This window comes from Salvelinus fontinalis, chromosome 33, assembly GCF_029448725.1.
Source record: "Salvelinus fontinalis isolate EN_2023a chromosome 33, ASM2944872v1, whole genome shotgun sequence".
NCBI classification, from domain to species: domain Eukaryota; kingdom Metazoa; phylum Chordata; class Actinopteri; order Salmoniformes; family Salmonidae; genus Salvelinus; species Salvelinus fontinalis.
The window spans coordinates 37,840,587-37,858,219 of NC_074697.1; the positions used below are offsets into that span (position 1 = coordinate 37,840,587).

Here is a 17,633-nt window from a genome sequence, read left to right on the forward strand (position 1 = left end):
ATGGAGGCAAGAGGACGGAGGAGTCGAGGAGAGGAAGGTATTTTGCCCAAATGAGAACCATGCATTTTTTATTTAGAAGTTAATCTGTGGTTAATTCTGCATTCATAACCAAGTGGGAAGTTTTTTTTTACCAACTCGTAATTACCAGTGGGAAGCTCGTCATTCATCCCTGAACTCCGACTTAATCCCACATGCTGACCTCTGACGTCACCTACTAAAGAAATGATCTTGATAACAGCATTTTTGACAGTTGAATGTAACAAAACATAATTTATAAAAACATTATTTACTAAAGCGGCAATCAATAGATTTAACCCTGTTTTGGTAAAAAGTTGAGGGAATGGGTTGGAGAAATGTAACCACTCAAATGCATAGACAAAGCTATGGATGCAAGGACTGACCATCCATGATATCAACATTACAGTTTTAACCATGTTTAGATGCTACATAGTGTTTGTTTACATTTACTTTGTGTCACGTTCCTGACCTATTTCTGTTAGTTTGTTATATGTGTTAGTTGGTCAGGATGTGAGTTTGGGTGGGCATTCTATGTTTTCTGTTTCTATGTTGGTGTATGGGTTGCCTGGTATGGCTCTTAATTAGAGGCAGGTGTTTGGCGTTCCTCTAATTAAGAGTCATATTTAGGTAGGTGTTTTCACAGTGTTCGTTGTGGGTGATTGTCTCCTGTGTTTGTGTATGTCATTGCGCCACACGGGACTGTTTTCGGTTTGTTTGTTCATCGTTCATTTGTGTAGCCTATTTTCTCTATTCGTGCGTTCTTCATGTTTTATGTAAGTTCGTCATCTAGGTCTGTCTACACCGTTTATTTGTTTTGTTAGTGTATTAGTCGAGTTCGTGTTTTTTCTTTAATAAATCATGTCGACAAACTCCGCTGCATTTTGGTTCAATCCCTGCTCCTCCTCATCTGATGAAGAGGAGGAGGAAAGCCGTTACAGAATCACCCACCGATCCAGAACCAAGCGGCGCGAAGTCGAGCAGGATTCTACACAGGTATCATGGACTTGGGAGGAAATATTGGACGGGAGAGGTCCATGGGCACAGCCGGGAGAATATCGCCGTCCCAAAGCTGAGCTGGAGGCAGCGAAAGCAGAGAGGCGGTGGTATGAGGAGGCAGCAAGGAGACGTGGCTGGAAGCCCGAGAGGAGACCCCAAAAATTTCTTGGGGGGGGCTAAGAGGTAGTGGGCCAAGGGCAGGTAGGAGACCTGCGCCCACTTCCCAGGCTTACTGTGGAGAGCGGGAGTACGGGCAGGCGCCGTGTTACGCAGTAGAGCGCACGGTGTCTCCTGTACGAGTGCATAGCCCAGTGCGGGTTATTCCACCTCCCCGCACTGGTAGGGCTAGATTGGGCATTGAGCCAGGTGTCATGAGGCCGGCTCAACGCGTCTGGTCTCCAGTGCGTCTCCTCGGGCCGGCTTACATGGCACCAGCCTTACGCATGGTGTCCCCGGTTCGCCTACATAGCCCGGTGCGGGTTATTCCACCTCCCCGCACTGGTCGGGCGACGGGGAGCGTTCAACCAGGTAAGGTTGGGCAGGCTCGGTGTTCAAGGGAGCCAGTACGCCTTCACGGTCCGGTATTTCCGGCACTACCTCCCCGCCCCAGCCCAGTACCACCAGTGCCTACACCACGCACCAGGCTTCCAGTGCGTTTTCAGAGCCCTGTGCCTCCTCCACGCACTCTCCCTATGGTGCGTGTCTCCAGCCTAGTGCCTCCAGTTCCGGCACCGCGCACTAAGCCACAGTCTCCTAAGTCCTGTGCACACTGTTGTTTCTCCCCGTACTCGTCCTGATGTGCGTGCACTCAGCCCGGTGCCACCAGTGCCGGTACCACGCACCAGGAATATAGCACGCTTTGAGAGTCCAGTGTGCCCTGTCCCTGCTCCCCGCACTAGGCTTGAAGTGCGTGTCCTCAGTCAGGTGCCTCCAGTTCCGGCACCACGCACCAAGCCTACAGTGCGTCTCAGCCGGCCAGAGTCTGCCGTCTGCCCAACGGCGCATGAACTGCCTGTCTGCCATGAGCCTGCAAAGCTGCCCGTCTGCCATAAGCCTACAGAGCCTTCCGCCAGACAGGAGCAGCCAGAGCCTTCCTTCAGACAGGTGCAATCTGAGCCATCCGTCTCCGCAGCGCCATCTGAGCCATCCGTCTCCCCAGCGCCATCTGAGCCATCTGTCTCCCCAGCGCCGTCTGAGCCTTCCGTCTCCCCAGCGCCGTCTGAGCCATCCGTCTCCCCAGCGCCGTCTGAGCCATCCGTCTGTCCTGAGCCATTAGAGCCGCCCGTCTGTCCCGAGCCGTCAGAGCCGATAGTCAGTCAGGAGCCGCTAGAGCCAGTTATCAGTCAGGATCTGCCAGAGCCGCCAACCAGACAGGATCTGCCAGAGCCGCCAACCAGACAGGATCTGCCAGAGCCGCCAACCAGACAGGATCTGCCAGAGCCGCCAACCAGACAGGATCTGCCAGAGCCGCCAACCAGACAGGATCTGCCAGAGCCTTCAGCCAGCCATGAGCGTCCAGAGCCGTCAGCGAGCCATGAGCGTCCAGAGCCGTCAGCGAGCCATGAGCGTCGAGAGCCGTCAGCGAGCCATGAGCGTCCAGAGCCGTCAGCGAGCCATGAGCGTCGAGAGCCGTCAGCCAGCCATGAGCGTCGAGACCCGTCAGCCAGCCATGAGCGTCGAGAGCCGTCAGCCAGCCATGAGCGTCGAGAGCCGTCAGCCAGCCATGAGCGTCGAGAGCCGTCAACCAGTCATGAGCTGTCTCTTAGCCCGGAGCGGCTATTTACCCAGAACTGCCCCTCAGTCCAGAGCTGTCTCTCTGTCCGGAGCTGCCTTTCAGTCCGGAGTTGCCCCTCTATCCTGAGCTACCTCTCTATCCTGAGCTACCTCTCTATCCTGATCTATCCCTCTGTCTTGAGCTATCCCTCTGTCTTGATCTATCCCTCTGTCCCGGTGCTGCCCCTGTTGTTGATGTTACCAAAAGGATTTTGTGGGGGTAAGATGAGGGTGGACATTCATAGGGGGAGATGGAAGCTGGGATTGACTATGGTGGGGTGGGGACCTCGCCCGGAGCCTGAGCCACCACCGTGGTCAGATGCCCACCCCTAGACTTTGTGCTGGTGCGCCCGGAGTTCGCACCTTATGGGGGGGGTTATGTCACGTTCCTGACCTATTTCTGTTAGTTTGTTATATGTGTTAGTTGGTCAGGACGTGAGTTTGGGTGGGCATTCTATGTTTTCTGTTTCTATGTTGGTTTATGGGTTGCCTGGTATGGCTCTTAATTAGAGGCAGGTGTTTGGCGTTCCTCTAATTAAGAGTCATATTTAGGTAGGTGTTTTCACAGTGTTCGTTGTGGGTGATTGTCTCCTGTGTTTGTGTATGTCGTTGCGCCACACGGGACTGTTTTCGGTTTGTTTGTTCATCGTTCATTTGTGTAGCCTATTTTCTCTATTCGTGCGTTCTTCATGTTTTATGTAAGTTCGTCGTCTAGGTCTGTCTACACCGTTTATTTGTTTTGTTAGTGTATTAGTCGAGTTCGTGTTTTTTCTTTAATAAATCATGTCGACAAACTCCGCTGCATTTTGGTTCAATCCCTGCTCCTCCTCTTCTGATGAAGAGGAAGAGGAAAGCCGTTACACTTTGTTTACAAACTTGAGTGAAACAGGCTTATATTTTGGGTTCTGATGGGATATGACAGTTGAACTAAGTTCAATTATAAGCTATATTCTTCAAGAATAAATGGGTACATTTATTTAATTCAGAAGTCCAAAAATGGATGAAGCAACAGTGGTTTGCCCCTTTAATATGTTTTTTAAACATTATATATAATTTACAGTGGCGTGCGGTGAGGTGGGTGGCTGGGTAAGCACTGGCTATTATCAAAAGCCAGATTTACTCACAAATAAACTTTGACGAAGCCCAAGATCACCATACAACAGATACCGTAGCTCCAACAACCAGATTGACAAACAATTTTCACCAAATGTAAATACCAAGCGATAGCCTTCGATGGTGGCATATTTACAACCAAATGACACATTGCTCAACTCAGCTCAGCTATAGACCGATGTAGCATCCAGAGTAACAACTGATAGGCGGCACTAAAAGACCAATATATTTGCACATTTCATCAGAATAATTTGCAACGCAAATAGCTTTTCACAATGGATTTACAATTCTTCCAATGTGCAGACACACACACATAATAATAATAATATTATTATGAGAAATATTGTAGCTTGATAAATATAATGTATTCAAATCGATGTTGTCAATTCTCATGATTCAACAGTAGCCTAACCAGCAAACTGCAAAGGAAAATGCATTTAGGCCTACCTTTACTTGTAAATTAAGTCCATTCGTCTAGTGAATCTCTTGGTGATAGGCAAATATACAGGACATTGATATTCATTGATAGACAGATTGATATACACTGACATAGTGACCATAATGGATGGACAAAGCACCAATACAAATGTATATTTAGGCTAATGATGGAAGGAATAATTTTACAGTCGACCATACAAACACCATGCTATTTGAGGTAAACAGAGAATGAAATGCAACGTACCTTTGAGATATCGTCTGTGCAGATGTCACGTTCTGACCCTAGTTATTGTGTTAATCCTTTGTTTTGTTGGTCAGGAAGTGAGCTGGGTGGGCATTTCTATGTGTTGTGTTTCTATGTTGGGTTAAAGGGTTGCCTGGTATGGCTCTCAATTAGAGGCAGGTGTTTGGCATTTCCTCTGATTGAGAGTCATATTAAGGTAGGTTGTTCTCACTGTTTGTTTGTGGGTGATTGTCTCCTGTGTTTTTCGTGTCTGTGTATGTGCACCACACGGGACTGTTTTGGCTGTTCATTCGTTTGATGTAGTCTGTTCCTGTCCGTGAGTTCTACGTGTAGTTATGTAAGTTCATGTTCAGGTTTCGTCTACGTCGTTTTCTTATTTTGTAATTTTCCAAGTGTTTTCGTATTCGTCTTTGTATTTCAAATAAATTCATTTATGTCTACTTACCTCGCTGCGTATTGGTCCACCGATCCTCCTCTCCTCGTCCGAGGAAGAGGAAAACGACAGCCGTTACAGCAGATCTTTCAGTTTTTGTCGAATCCATGAATATAGCAGCCACGCTGACATCAGTGATAGAGCAAGGATCCATTCTATCAGTTAAACCGTTCAAATGACGCGTTACATTATTCCAACTTGGGAAATTGTTTTGAGGTGCAATCGTGTCCATTTGTCAGGTTGCTTTTGCTAGCTGGATAACTGAAAAAAACGAATTATGTCGGTGTTCGTCAATGTCTTGTAGGCTCCTAGGCTACAAATTTTGAATGCAGCTTCATTCACCTTCTATACATGTACAGTTGAAGTCAGATGTTTTACATACACTTAGGTTGGAGTCATTAAAACTTGTTTTTCAACCACTCCACAAATTTCTTATTAACAAACTATAGTTTTGGCAAGTTGGTCAGGACATCTACTTTGTACATGACACAAGTCATTTTTCCAACAATTGTTTACAGAAAGATTATTTCACTTATAATTCACTGTATCACAATTCCAGTGGGTCAGAAATGTACATACACTAAGTTGACTGTGCCTTTAAACAGCTTGGAAAATTCCAGAAAATGATGTCATGGCTTTAGAAGCTTCTGATAGGCTAATTGACAACATTTGAGTCAGTTGGAGGTGTACCTGTGGATGTATTTCAAGGCCTACCTTCAAACCCAGTGCCTCTTTGCTTGACATCATGGGAAAATCAAAAGAAATCAGCCAAGACCTCAGAAACAAATGTGTAGACCTCCATAAGTCTGGTTCATCCTTGGGAGCAATTTCCAAACGCCTGAAGGTACCACGTTCATCTGTACAAACAATAGTATGCAAGTATAAACACCATGGGACCACGCAGCCGTCATACCGCTCAGGAAGGAGACACGTTCTGTCTCCTAGAGATGAACGTACTTTGGTGTGAAAGTGCAAATCAATCCCAGAACAACAGCAAATGACCTTGTGAAGATGCTGGAGGAAACAGCTACAAAAGTATCTATATCCACAGTAAAACGAGTCCTATATCGATACAACCTGAAAGGCCGCTCAGCAAGGAAGAAGCCACTGCTCCAAAACCGCCATAAAAAAGCCAGACTACGGTTTTCAACTGCACATGGGGACAAGGATCGTACTTTTTGGTACGATGTCCTCTGGTCTGATCAAACAAAAATAGAACTGTTTGGCCATAATGACCACCCTTATGTTTGGAGGAAAAAGGCGGAGGCTTGCAAGCCAAAGAACACCATCCCAACTGTGAAGCACGGGGGTGGCAACATCATGTTGTGGGGGTGCTTTGCTGCAGGAGGGACTGGTGCACTTCACAAAATAGATGGCATCATGAGGATGGAAAATTAAGTGGATATATTGAAGCAACATCTCAAGACATCAGTCAGTAAGTTAAAGCTTGGTCGCAAATGGGTCTTCCAAATGGACAATGACCCCAAGCATACTTCCAAAGTTGTGGCAAAATGGCTTAAGGACAACAAAGTCAAGGTATTGGAGTGGACAAAGTGTGTGCGAGCAAGGAGGCCTACAAAGCTGACTCGGTTACACCAGCTCTGTCAGGAGGAATGGGCCAAAATTCACCCAACTTATTGTGGGAAGCTTGTGGAAGGCTACCTGAAACGTTTGACCCAAGTTAAACAATTTAAAGGCAATGCTACCAAATTCTAATTGAGGGTACGTAAACTTCTGACCCACTGAGAATGTGATGAAAGAAATGAAAGCTGAAATAAATCATTCTCTCTACTATTATTCTGAAATTTCAAATTCTTAAAATAAAGTGGTGATCCTAACTGACCAAAGACAGGGAATTTTTACTAGGATTAAATGTCAGGAATTGTGAAAAACTGAGTTTAAATGTATTTGGCTGAGGTGTATGTAAACTTCCGACTTCAACTGTACCATCATTTTGCACCTGATTCTGCCTGACTCTAACTACTGCTAATAACCCCAATATGTGATGCTTCCATAGTTGGTCCCATGTGGTGCCCGTCCCTGTGGTGGATACTGCCTGGCTGGGGTGCTCCTTAGGCGCCAGGTAACCTAATGGTTAGAGCTTTGGGCCAGTAACCTAAAGGTTGCTGGATCGAGTCCCCAAGCTCGCAAGGTAAAAATCTATCATTCTGTCCCTGAGCAAGGCAGTTAACCCACTGTTCTCCGGGTGCTAAAGATGTGGATGTCAATTATGGCAGCCCCCCGCACCTCTGATTCAGAGGGGTTGGGTTAAATGTGAAAGATGCATTCAGTTGCACAACTGACCAGGTTTTCCCCATTCTGGCTTCTCTGTCTATCTTTGGAGACTGTCACAAGTGGTCCCTGATGCCTTTCCCTGGCCTGCTCACAGAGACAATATGTTCAGAGAAACACTGCTTTTGATTAAATGTATTTTTCTAAACTTTTACCAAGAACAAAAGGTCTTTTCGATAATGCAAAAATCCTTGGATATAGCCTATAGGCTGTAAGTGGGCAGGAAAATGTTTACTTTGGAGAGAAAAGGCCTATGGGAATAAGAGCTCTTATTTGGTTTTGAAATCAAATGTTGTAGGTTTCAATAATGGTTTTATTCAGTGCTAATAATAGCAAATGGTTGTGGAACTTTTCTGTGACCACGGAACACACAGCTGTCCAATACCTTTATGCATGGTCTCCAGGAACTATTATGCAGCACACTGAACCGCGGGAAACTGACAAGCATCCCACTCTGCTCTTACGGGAAATCCCAGATAAAAATGGCTGATCGAGTGTCGGATTGATTACTCGTCAGGTCTCTTCGTTGAAGAGATTCGTGCAATGGAAAAGTCAATCAGAATTGATGAGGACGATTCTGTAACGTAAGTGTGTGTGTGACCTTATCGAGCAGCAGATAGGCCTACCGGGAATTGCTGTTAAGTCTAAGGGCCCGGGGATGTGTTTCTACAAACTACCATATGGAATTGTTTTAAGATGGCCATACCAAGGATCATGTAGCTATTTGATTTGGAATTTTAGGGCCACTGTAGATACAAAAAAATATGTATGAACTAATATTTTTAAACAAATATTTGAAGAAACATTGAATCTGTCCTTACTGCTATTGGCAGTAACAGATTCATACATGGAAAAACAGTCAAAATGTGTTTGAGAGATTTCTGAGATATTACCTGTATGCAGTGCCTTTCAAACGTATTCACCCCGCTTGGCGTTTTTCCTATTTTGTTGCATTACAACCTGTAATTTAAATGTTTTTATTTTATTTGGATTGCATATAATGGACATACACAAAATAGTCAAAATTGGTGAAGTGAAATGAAAAAATAACTTAAACATTTTAAATCAGAAAAGTGGTGTGTGCATATGTATTCCGCAGAAATTGTAGGAGAAGGGTTAAAGTGGAAATCTGTGATTGATGCATCTTTTTTGGATTTTTTAAATTAATGATAGCCTATCATTAATTCTTGAAGAAGTTAATTTATAAATGCCTCATCAGAAACTAAAATATAAGCTTGTTTGACTCCATTGTTAGTGAACAATGTAATTGTAAACAAACACTGTATAGCCTCAAAACATGATTAAAACTATAAGTTATTTATATTATGGATAGTCAATAGCTCTATAAATTCATTTGAGTATGGTTAAATTTCTCCAGCCCCTTCCCAGTATCGGGGTGTCCGCTTTCTTAGTGTTTGAACAGCAGATTGCCCCTTTAATGGGTCCAAAATTTGAGGTGCTAATTTATTTTTTATATTTTTTTATTTAACCTTTATTTAACTAGGCAAGTCAGTTAAGAAAAAAATCTTATTTCCAATGACGGCCTACCCCGGCCAAACCCGGGCCAATTGTGCACTGCCCTATGGGACTCCCAATCATGGCTGGATGTGTTGCTGCCTGGATTCAAACCAGGTACAACAGTAATGCCTCTTGCATTGAGATGCAGTGTCTTAGACCACTGCACCACATGGGAGTCCAACCAAATTGTGGAAATAACCAAAAGGGAGGAAATATGAGTACCTTAATTTCCAAATAACTACTTGACAGTGTAGGCTAATATTAACGTTGATCAAAAAGTAGAAGGGTAGCCTATAGTGGATGCTTTTCAAAGGAGTGAAATTCAGGAGCAAACAGTTCCAGATTATTTCTGTGTATCTCGACTCAAATGGAAAGGTCAGATTAGGAGAAAGAAGTTAAGGTTAGGAAAAGGGTTAGAGTTAGAAGCGATCAATAGCAAAGATCAGAGGTGAAACCTCTATCTATTTTTATGGACAGTTGTCATAACTATTCTCCAAATATCTTTCTCCACTCACTCGAGAACTAAATGAGGAAAAAAGTTGAGATCGGATCATTGTTGTGGAAAATTACAAACTAGGCTCTGTCTATTCTGTATTAGCCTTAGAGAACTGTCTCTTCTATGTTTCTCTACTGATACAGACCGTCTTTGTCAATTCTAGTCATACGACTGAGTGAAACCACAATATGTGACACATCCTGTTACACAGTATCTACAGGATCCCAATTGTGTGGAAACATGCTGAGGAGAACAGAGAATAGCATGATTAGCGTTATCATGATCATTCAGACTATACCTGGTGTCAGCAGATAGTTACGGAACTAGTGATTATCGTTTCTTTGTGTACCCACCCATTGTGTCTACACATCTGCTAACTGTGCAATAGATAAGGAGGTTGTAGTTTTCTATAAAAGCTGAGAGCCAACTCTGTTCGTTGGGCTCTTAACTCTGCACCATTGAGGGATTGTTAACTGCTCCATTTTTGCAAATCTTAAAATAAAAGTGTTGTTTGAAGAATCTAAATTCTCTCATCCTTTTGGTTAGAATTTCCACGACATCTTGAATACAACACGCCCGGTGGGAAAATATTTTCTGAAAGTAATGTAAATGTAATACACGCATTACTTGAAAAAGCAGCTGTAATAATATTACCCAATTTGGAAAAAGTAACTTGTTACTTTACATTGTTGCAAACCAAGTGGGTCCCGCTTTAAATGACGTTCAGCTTATGAATGCTCCCTTTAGTAGATTATGAAATACAATTTGTACAATATTGTAACACACTAGGCGTAGTGGGTGCGGAGTCAGGTGCATGAGGCAGAAAGTTCAGAATAGCGCTTTATTAAGCACAGGGAAAAGTAGTACTCTCCACGAAACTGGGCGTAATCAAACAAATGCCCAAAACAGGTAGCTAAACAACACGCACTACCACACGTCAACACAGTGGGAAAAATAATCAAGCCCGCACAAAGAGCAGGCGGGCCTACCTGCTTAAATAGCCCAACTCAAAACCTAAACAAGAAACAGGTGAAAGAAATCAGACAAAACCGACAGAAAGGGGAAAGGGATCGATGGCAGCTAGTAGGCCGGTGACGACGACCGCCGAGCGCCACCCGAACAGGAAGAGGAGCCACCTTCGGTAGAAGTCGTGACAAATATGTTACGAATTTGCAATACCTATGATACAGTATGTTACAAATTCCAATTTGTTGTGGCTATCGGTACTGTAGCTAGGTGGCTAACACTAACGTTATCTAGGTGGCTAATGTTAGCTAGGCTAGAGGTTAGGGTTAAGGTTAGGATTTAGATTAAAGGGTAAGGTGAAGTTTTGGCCAATAGACTAAGTAGTTGCAAAGTATCTAAAAAGTAGTAAGTGGTTGCAAAGTTGCTAAAATCCTGAAGTTGTCTGTGACGAGATTCGAACACGCAGCTTTTAGGTTGCTAGACGTTCAGGTTATACTCCCACCCATCCATCCATCCATCCACCCCGGCCAACCACTCTCCTTTAGTTTTTGCCTTAAGTAACCTTCTGTCTTATGTAACCATACCAAACGTAACATATCATACTCATTTGCATGTCCCGGATTTAGTTTTGGTATGTTACGTCTAGTCTGTGAGACCAGGCTGTTCCAAGATAGTTCCTCCGTTCAACAGGTAAATTTTTTCAATGCAATATTTCAAGTGGGAAATTTCAGGGCTGTCTTCGATGTGCACGTGGTTCTAGCTAGAGCAATGCAATACGTATGTGTTTTTTTCCTTCTCATTGTTAGGTCATGAGGAGTTTTGCTGCTCTTTAAAAGTAGTGTTTTTTTTTTACAGTATACTCACATGTTCATAATTCTCTGTATATGTTTTGATATATTTGTTATTATATTTAGTGAGCTGTGTTGTCAACAACAGGGCTCTATTGTATATGTTTTGTGGGTGTATATGTTTGTGTTCTCGATTGTTCTGTTACTCTTTCTTTAAATGGATTTGTATTTTCGACTACAGCTTTCCATGCCTTGTCCACTCCATTAGCTCAATAAATTATTAGGAGAAATTCATAATGGAGATTATAGCCAGGACTCATTATGGGTTTGATCAGTACAGAACACATCCCCTTGATGGAATTTAGAGTGAGTGGATTTCATTCTGCAGCGATATGCCATCCCATCTGGTTGGCACTTAGTGGGACTATCACTTGGTTTTCAACAGGACAATGATCCAACACACCTCCAGGCTGTGTAAGGGCTTTTTCGACCAAGAAGGAGAGGGATCGGGTGCTCCTGGTGAAGATGGTTGAGATAATGCCTAGAGCATGCAAAGCTGTCGTCAATGCAAAGGGTGGCTACTTTGAAGAATCTAAAATATTAAATATATTTAGATTTGTTTAAAAAAAAAATGGTTACTACATGATTCCTAATGTGCAACCAGAGGAAAAAGAACTTTGGACCACCTATACTCCACACACAGAGACACATACAAAGCTATCCCTCGCCCTCCATTTGACAAATCTGACAATAATTCTATCCTCCTGATTCCTGCTTATCAGCAAATTTTCAAGCAGGAAGCACCAGTGACTAGATTAATAAAACATTGGTCAGATGAAGCAGATGCTAAGCTACAGGACTGTTTTGCTAGCACAGGCTGGAATATGTTCCGAGATTCCTCTGATGACATTGAGGAGTACACCACATCAGTCATTGGCTTCATCAATAAGTGCATCAATGACGTCATCTCCACAGTGACCGTACGTACATACCCCAACCAGAAGCCATGGATTACAGGCAGCATGCGCACTAAGCTAAAGGCTAGAGCTGCCGCTTTCAAGGAGTGGGACTCTAACCCGGAAGCTTATAAGAAATCCCGCTATGCCCTCCGACGAACCATCAAACAGGCAAAGCATCAATACAGGACTAAGATCGAATCGTACTACACCGGCTCTGATGCTCGTCTTATGTGGCAAGGTTTGCAAACTATTCCAGAATACAAAGGGAAGCACAGCCTAGAGCTGCCCTGTGACACGAGCCTACCAGACGAGCTAAGTACTTCTATGCTCGCTTCGAGGCAAGTAACACTGAAAGATGCATGAGAGCACCAGCTGTTCCGGACGACTGTGTGATCACGCTCTCCGCAGCCAATGTGAGTAAGACCTTTAAACAGGTCAACATTCACAAGGCCGCAGGGCCAGACGGATTACCAGGATGTGTACTGCGAGCATGCGCTGACCAACTGGCAAGTGTCTTCATTGACATTTTCAAACTCTCCCTGTCCGAGTCTGTAATATCAACATGTTTTAAGCAGACCACCATAGTGCCTGTGCCCAAGAACACTAAGGTAACCTGCCTAAATAACTACCGACCCATAGCACTCACGTCTGTAGCCATGGAGTGCTTTGAAAGGCTGGTCATGGCTCACATCAACACCATCATCCCAGAAACCGTAGATCCACTCCAATTTGTCTACCGCCCCAACAGATCCACAGATGATACAGTCTCTATTGCACTCCACACTGCCCTTTCCCACCTGGACAAAAGGAGCACCTATGTGAGAATGCTATTCATTGACTACAGCTCAGCGTTCAACACCATAGTGCCCTCAAAGCTCATCAATAAGCTATAAGGAACCTGGGACTAAACACCTCCCTCTGCAAGTGGATCCTGGACTTCCTGACGGGCTGCCCCCAGGTGGCAAGGGTAGGTAACAACACATCCGACACGCTGATCCTCAACACAGGGGCCCTTCATGGGTGCTTGCTCAGTTCCCTCCTGTACTCCCTGTTCACTCATGACTGCACGGCCAGGCACAACTCCAAAACCATCATTAAATTTGCCGATGACACAACAGCTGACAACGACAGCCTATAGGTAGGAGGTCAGAGACCTGGCTGTGTGGTTCCAGGACAACAACATCTCCCTCAACGTGATCAAGACAAAGGAGATTATTGTGGACTATAGGAAAAAGAGGACTGAGCACGCCCCCATTCTCATCGACAGGTCTGCAGTGGAGCAGGTTTAGAGCTTCAAGTTCCTTAGTGTCCACATCACCAACAAACTAACATGGTCCAAGCACACCAAGACAGTCGTGAAGAGGGCATGACAAAACCTTTTACCCCTCAGGAGACTGAAAAGATTTGGCATGGGTCCTCAGATCCTCAAAAGGTTCTACAGCTGCACCATCGAGAGCATCCTGACTGGTTGCATCACTGCCTGGTATGGCAACTGCTCGGCCTCTGACCGCAAGGCAGACACTCCACCAAACACTCCACCAACAAAATTAAATCAAACTTTATTTGTCACATGCGCCAAATACAACGAGTGTAGACTTTACCGTGAAATGCTTACTTACAAGCCCTTAACCAACAGTGCAGTTCAAGAAGAAGAACATATTTACCAAGTAGATAAAAAAAAGGTAATAATAAAAAGTAACACAATAAGAATAACATAACGAGGCTATATACAGGGGGCACCGGTACCGAGTCAGTGTGCGGGGGTACAGGTTAGTTGAGGTAATCTGTACATGTACTGTAGGTGGGGGCGAAGTGACTATGCATAGGCAACAAACAAACAGCGAGTAGCAGCAGTGTACAAAAGGGAGGGGGTGTCAATGTAAATTGTCTGGTGGCGATTTTATGAATTGTTCAACAGTCTTATGGCTTTTGGTCTTAGACTTTGAGCTCCGGTAATGCTTGCCGTGCGGTAGCAGAGAAAACAGTCTATAACTTGGGTGACTGGAGTCTCTGACAATTTTATGGGTTTTCCTCTGACACCTCCTATTATATAGGTCCTGGATGGCAGGAAGATTGGCCCCAGTGATGTACGGGGCCGTTCGCACTACCCTCTGTAGCGCCTTACGGTCAGATGCCGAGCAGTTGCCATACCAGGTGGTGATGCAACCGGTCAGGATGCTCTTGACGGTGCAGCTGTAGAACCTTTTGAGGATCTTGGGAACCATGCCAAATCTGGGTGTTAAATTTACACAGGAGTGGTGGGATGAGGCGATTGATAGAGTACAATCCACTACATCTTGTGCTCGTCTTGGTCTCATACAATTAAAGGTTTTACATAGGGTGCATTTTTCTAAATCCCGATTGTCTGACATATATCCAAATGTAAATGATGAGTGTGATAGATGTCATGTCTCATCAGTGCTCTAAACTGCAAAATTACTGGGATTCTATTTTTCAAACTTAATCGGTGGTGCTTGAAATGAACCTGGAGCCTTGTCCCTTGATAGCTGCCTTTGGTATTCCAGAAAACTTGTCCGCCACTTGACCCCAAACATGCCCATATTGTTGCTTTTACATCCTTATTAGCTCGACGTAGAATTCTTCTCTAGTGGAAGTCTGCTCAGCCCCCCTCTACTTCTCAATGGCTCAACAATGTAATGTTCTTCCTAAAGCTTGAGAAAATGAAGTATTCTCTTAGGGGTTCCAATGATACATTTGTTAGATAATAGCAACCATTTATATCATACGTTAATGGCTTATGGCTTATCATTAATGGCTTATCAGAGGCTCTCCTCTGATGATGTGCTTTAAGGTTTCCCAGTAGGCATTACCAGTAGTCATTACATAATAGGTACAGTCATCAATATAATGTTATCCAGTCCAAGCATGTTTGTCTAAGGTTTACTGATCATTTACTTATTTCTGCTTTGTATTTTGAATCTGTATTGAGTTGTTTGTATACCCCCCCCCCCCCCCCCCTGTATTCTTCATTGTTTATTTGTTGTGATATCTCTGTAGAATTTTTGTTTTCTAGGCCCGAATTGAGGGAGGGTGTGGGATGGGTTGGCTATATGGGGTGATCAGTGTGGGTGGTTGAGAGGAGGTTGGGGGTGGGTGGTTCGGAGGGGGAATAGAGGTTGGTGGACTGAGGTAGGGCGTAAAGGTAGGGGGGGACTAGGGGGGTTGGGTGGATGTGTTGTATGGAGGGAAGGAGGGTGGTTGGGATATGGTAAAATCTTTGTACTTACATTGATGTACATTCTGTAAAACTTGAATAAAAATATATACCAAAATAATTATAAAATGTTTACCCAAATGTCAGTATTGAAAACCTAAGCAGGACACAAACAGAAGTCTCGCGATTTCATCTTCTCCTTATTTGCTGAGTTAAATACAAATATTTACTCTCGCCACATTATCAGCCAATATGACAACTATATCACCGGGTGATGCAAAATTAACTCACCCATTGTCACCGATCCGGATACACGCACATTGTAACTAGAGGAGAAAGTGCAGCGCCGATGCGGACTACCAGCTCCCTGACGGACAGATGCTGAGGATTGGCAGCGAGAGGTTCGGGGCGCCCGAAATCCTCTTCTCTCCTCAGACTGTCCGCATGGTAACACAAGGCATCCCCAGTCTCCTGGTGAGCTCTGTGTTGGAGAGCGATGCAGACCTGTGGCAGCTGCTCCTAGACAACGCCGTCCTTGCCGGGGGCTCCAGCCTCCTTCCCGGGATGGGCCACAGACTGAGGGAGGAGGCCTCGGCTCTGGCCCCGCAAGGAGACCGCGTGGGGCCAGTCCCTGTGATGGATACTGCCTGGCTGGGGGGCTCCCTCCTGTCCTCTCTCTCCATCTTTGGAGACATGTGCATCAGTGCCTTGGAGTACCAAGAGATGGGGTCCAATGTGATCCATCACAAGTGCTTCTGAGTCATGTCTGATGCCTTTCCCTGGTCTGCTCACCAGAGACAATTCAATGAAACACTGATTCTGATGAAAGATATTTTTCTAAATGTTTCCCAATGAGAATGTACTGTTCATTTGATAAGGCACAAAATAACTTGGATATAGCCTAGGCTGAAGGGGGCAGGCATAGGCTTACATTGGAGACAAAAAATTGGCCTATGGGAATAAGAGCTCTTGTTTGGTATTGAAATGAAATAGTTTGATTCAGTGCTAATAAAAACGAATGTTTTTTGGAACTTTTGTGTGACACAGCTGTCTTATTCCTATGCATGGTCTCCAGAAACCATTATGTCACTGCAACCGGGAAACTGACGAGCATCCCACTCCAGTCTGCTCTTACGGTAAACCCCAGATAAATAACGCTGATTGAATGACAGATTGATTACTTGTCAGGTCTCTTAGTTGAAGAGACTTTTGCAATGGAAAAGTCAATCCGAATTGATGAGTACGGCTCTGTAACCTGTCTGTGACCTAATCGAGCTGCTGAGTTCGAGGATAAATGACTGCCCGTAGACATCCCCGCCACACCATGTCCATAAATACTTCTCCAGATTGTCTCGAGAGTGCATAGTAATCCGCCCCCTAGATAGGTCTACCGGGAATCACTGTTAAAATGCACTCAACTATCTGCCTCACCAAGATGTCAATAGAGTTTGCTTGCCCCTGAAATACCAGCAGTGAATGTATACATTACCCTCATCGTATTGCTAGTGTTATCTACATATCTATACCTCTGTTCTAGAATATATTTGTTATAGGTACGCTTTATTGTAAACCGTGCCGCTTATTGAGCACTAGATGGCGGTACAACATTATGGAGCAACAAACGTTAGAAATATTGTAGTCTAAGAATCTGTCATCATTGCACACACTTGTTTGGTTGGGTGTAATTTACTATAGCTGTTGTAAAGCATTTTAACAATTATACCACCTCCAAACCAAAGGTATGTATCAGGATTGACAAATAGATACGTATACACTTGCTATAGCAGACTGTCCACCAGTGCATAAATATTGTCCTTGCAAACCTTTGTGTCTTGCCTTTAGTAGGTCTAGGCCTATTCCATTTCTGTGTCAGACATTAAGGTACAGTGTATATATATATATATATATATATATATATATATATATATATATATATATATATACTGTATATAGTACCAGTCAAAAGTTTGGACACACCTACTCATTCCAGGGTTTTCTTTATTTTTACTATTTTCTACATTTTGGAATAATAGTGAAGACATCAAAACTATTAAATAACACATGAAATCATGTAGTAACCAAAAAAGTGTTAAACAAATCAAAATCTATTTTAGATTTGAGATTCTTCAAAGTTGCCACCCTTTGCCTTGATGATAGCTTTGCACACTCTTGGCATTCTCTCAACCAGCTTCATGAGGTAGTCACCTGGAATGCACTTCATTTAACAGGTGTGCCTTGTAAAATGTTAATTTGTGGAATTTCTTTCCTTCTTAATGCGTTTGAGCCAATCAGTTGTGTTGTGACAAGGTAGGAGTGGTATACAGAAGATAGCTCTATTTGGTAAAAGACCAAATCCATATTATGCAAGAACAGCTCAAATAAGCAAAGAGAAACAACAGTCCATCATTACATTAAGACATGAAG

The 17,633-nt window shown here is 43.9% G+C and overlaps 1 protein-coding gene across 1 annotated transcript; it reads left to right on the forward strand.

Annotated features, from left to right (window-relative positions):
* Positions 1-15,968, forward strand: LOC129831598 (uncharacterized). Its single transcript, XM_055894946.1, has 3 exons — positions 1-37; positions 9,868-9,962; positions 15,540-15,968. The coding sequence occupies exons 1-3, from the start codon at positions 1-3 to the stop codon at positions 15,966-15,968; spliced, it is 561 nt and encodes a 186-aa protein (XP_055750921.1).
* Positions 15,969-17,633: the final 1,665 nt, after the last annotated feature.

Coding starts and splice junctions, on each gene's coding strand:
- LOC129831598 (XM_055894946.1), top strand. CDS start 1: ATGGAGGCAAGAGGACGGAGGAGTCGAGGAGAGGAAG. Junction 38..9,867: donor GAGGAGTCGAGGAGAGGAAG/GTATTTTGCCCA, acceptor CCTTTTGGTTAG/AATTTCCACGACATCTTGAA. Junction 9,963..15,539: donor CATTACTTGAAAAAGCAGCT/GTAATAATATTA, acceptor CATTGTAACTAG/AGGAGAAAGTGCAGCGCCGA.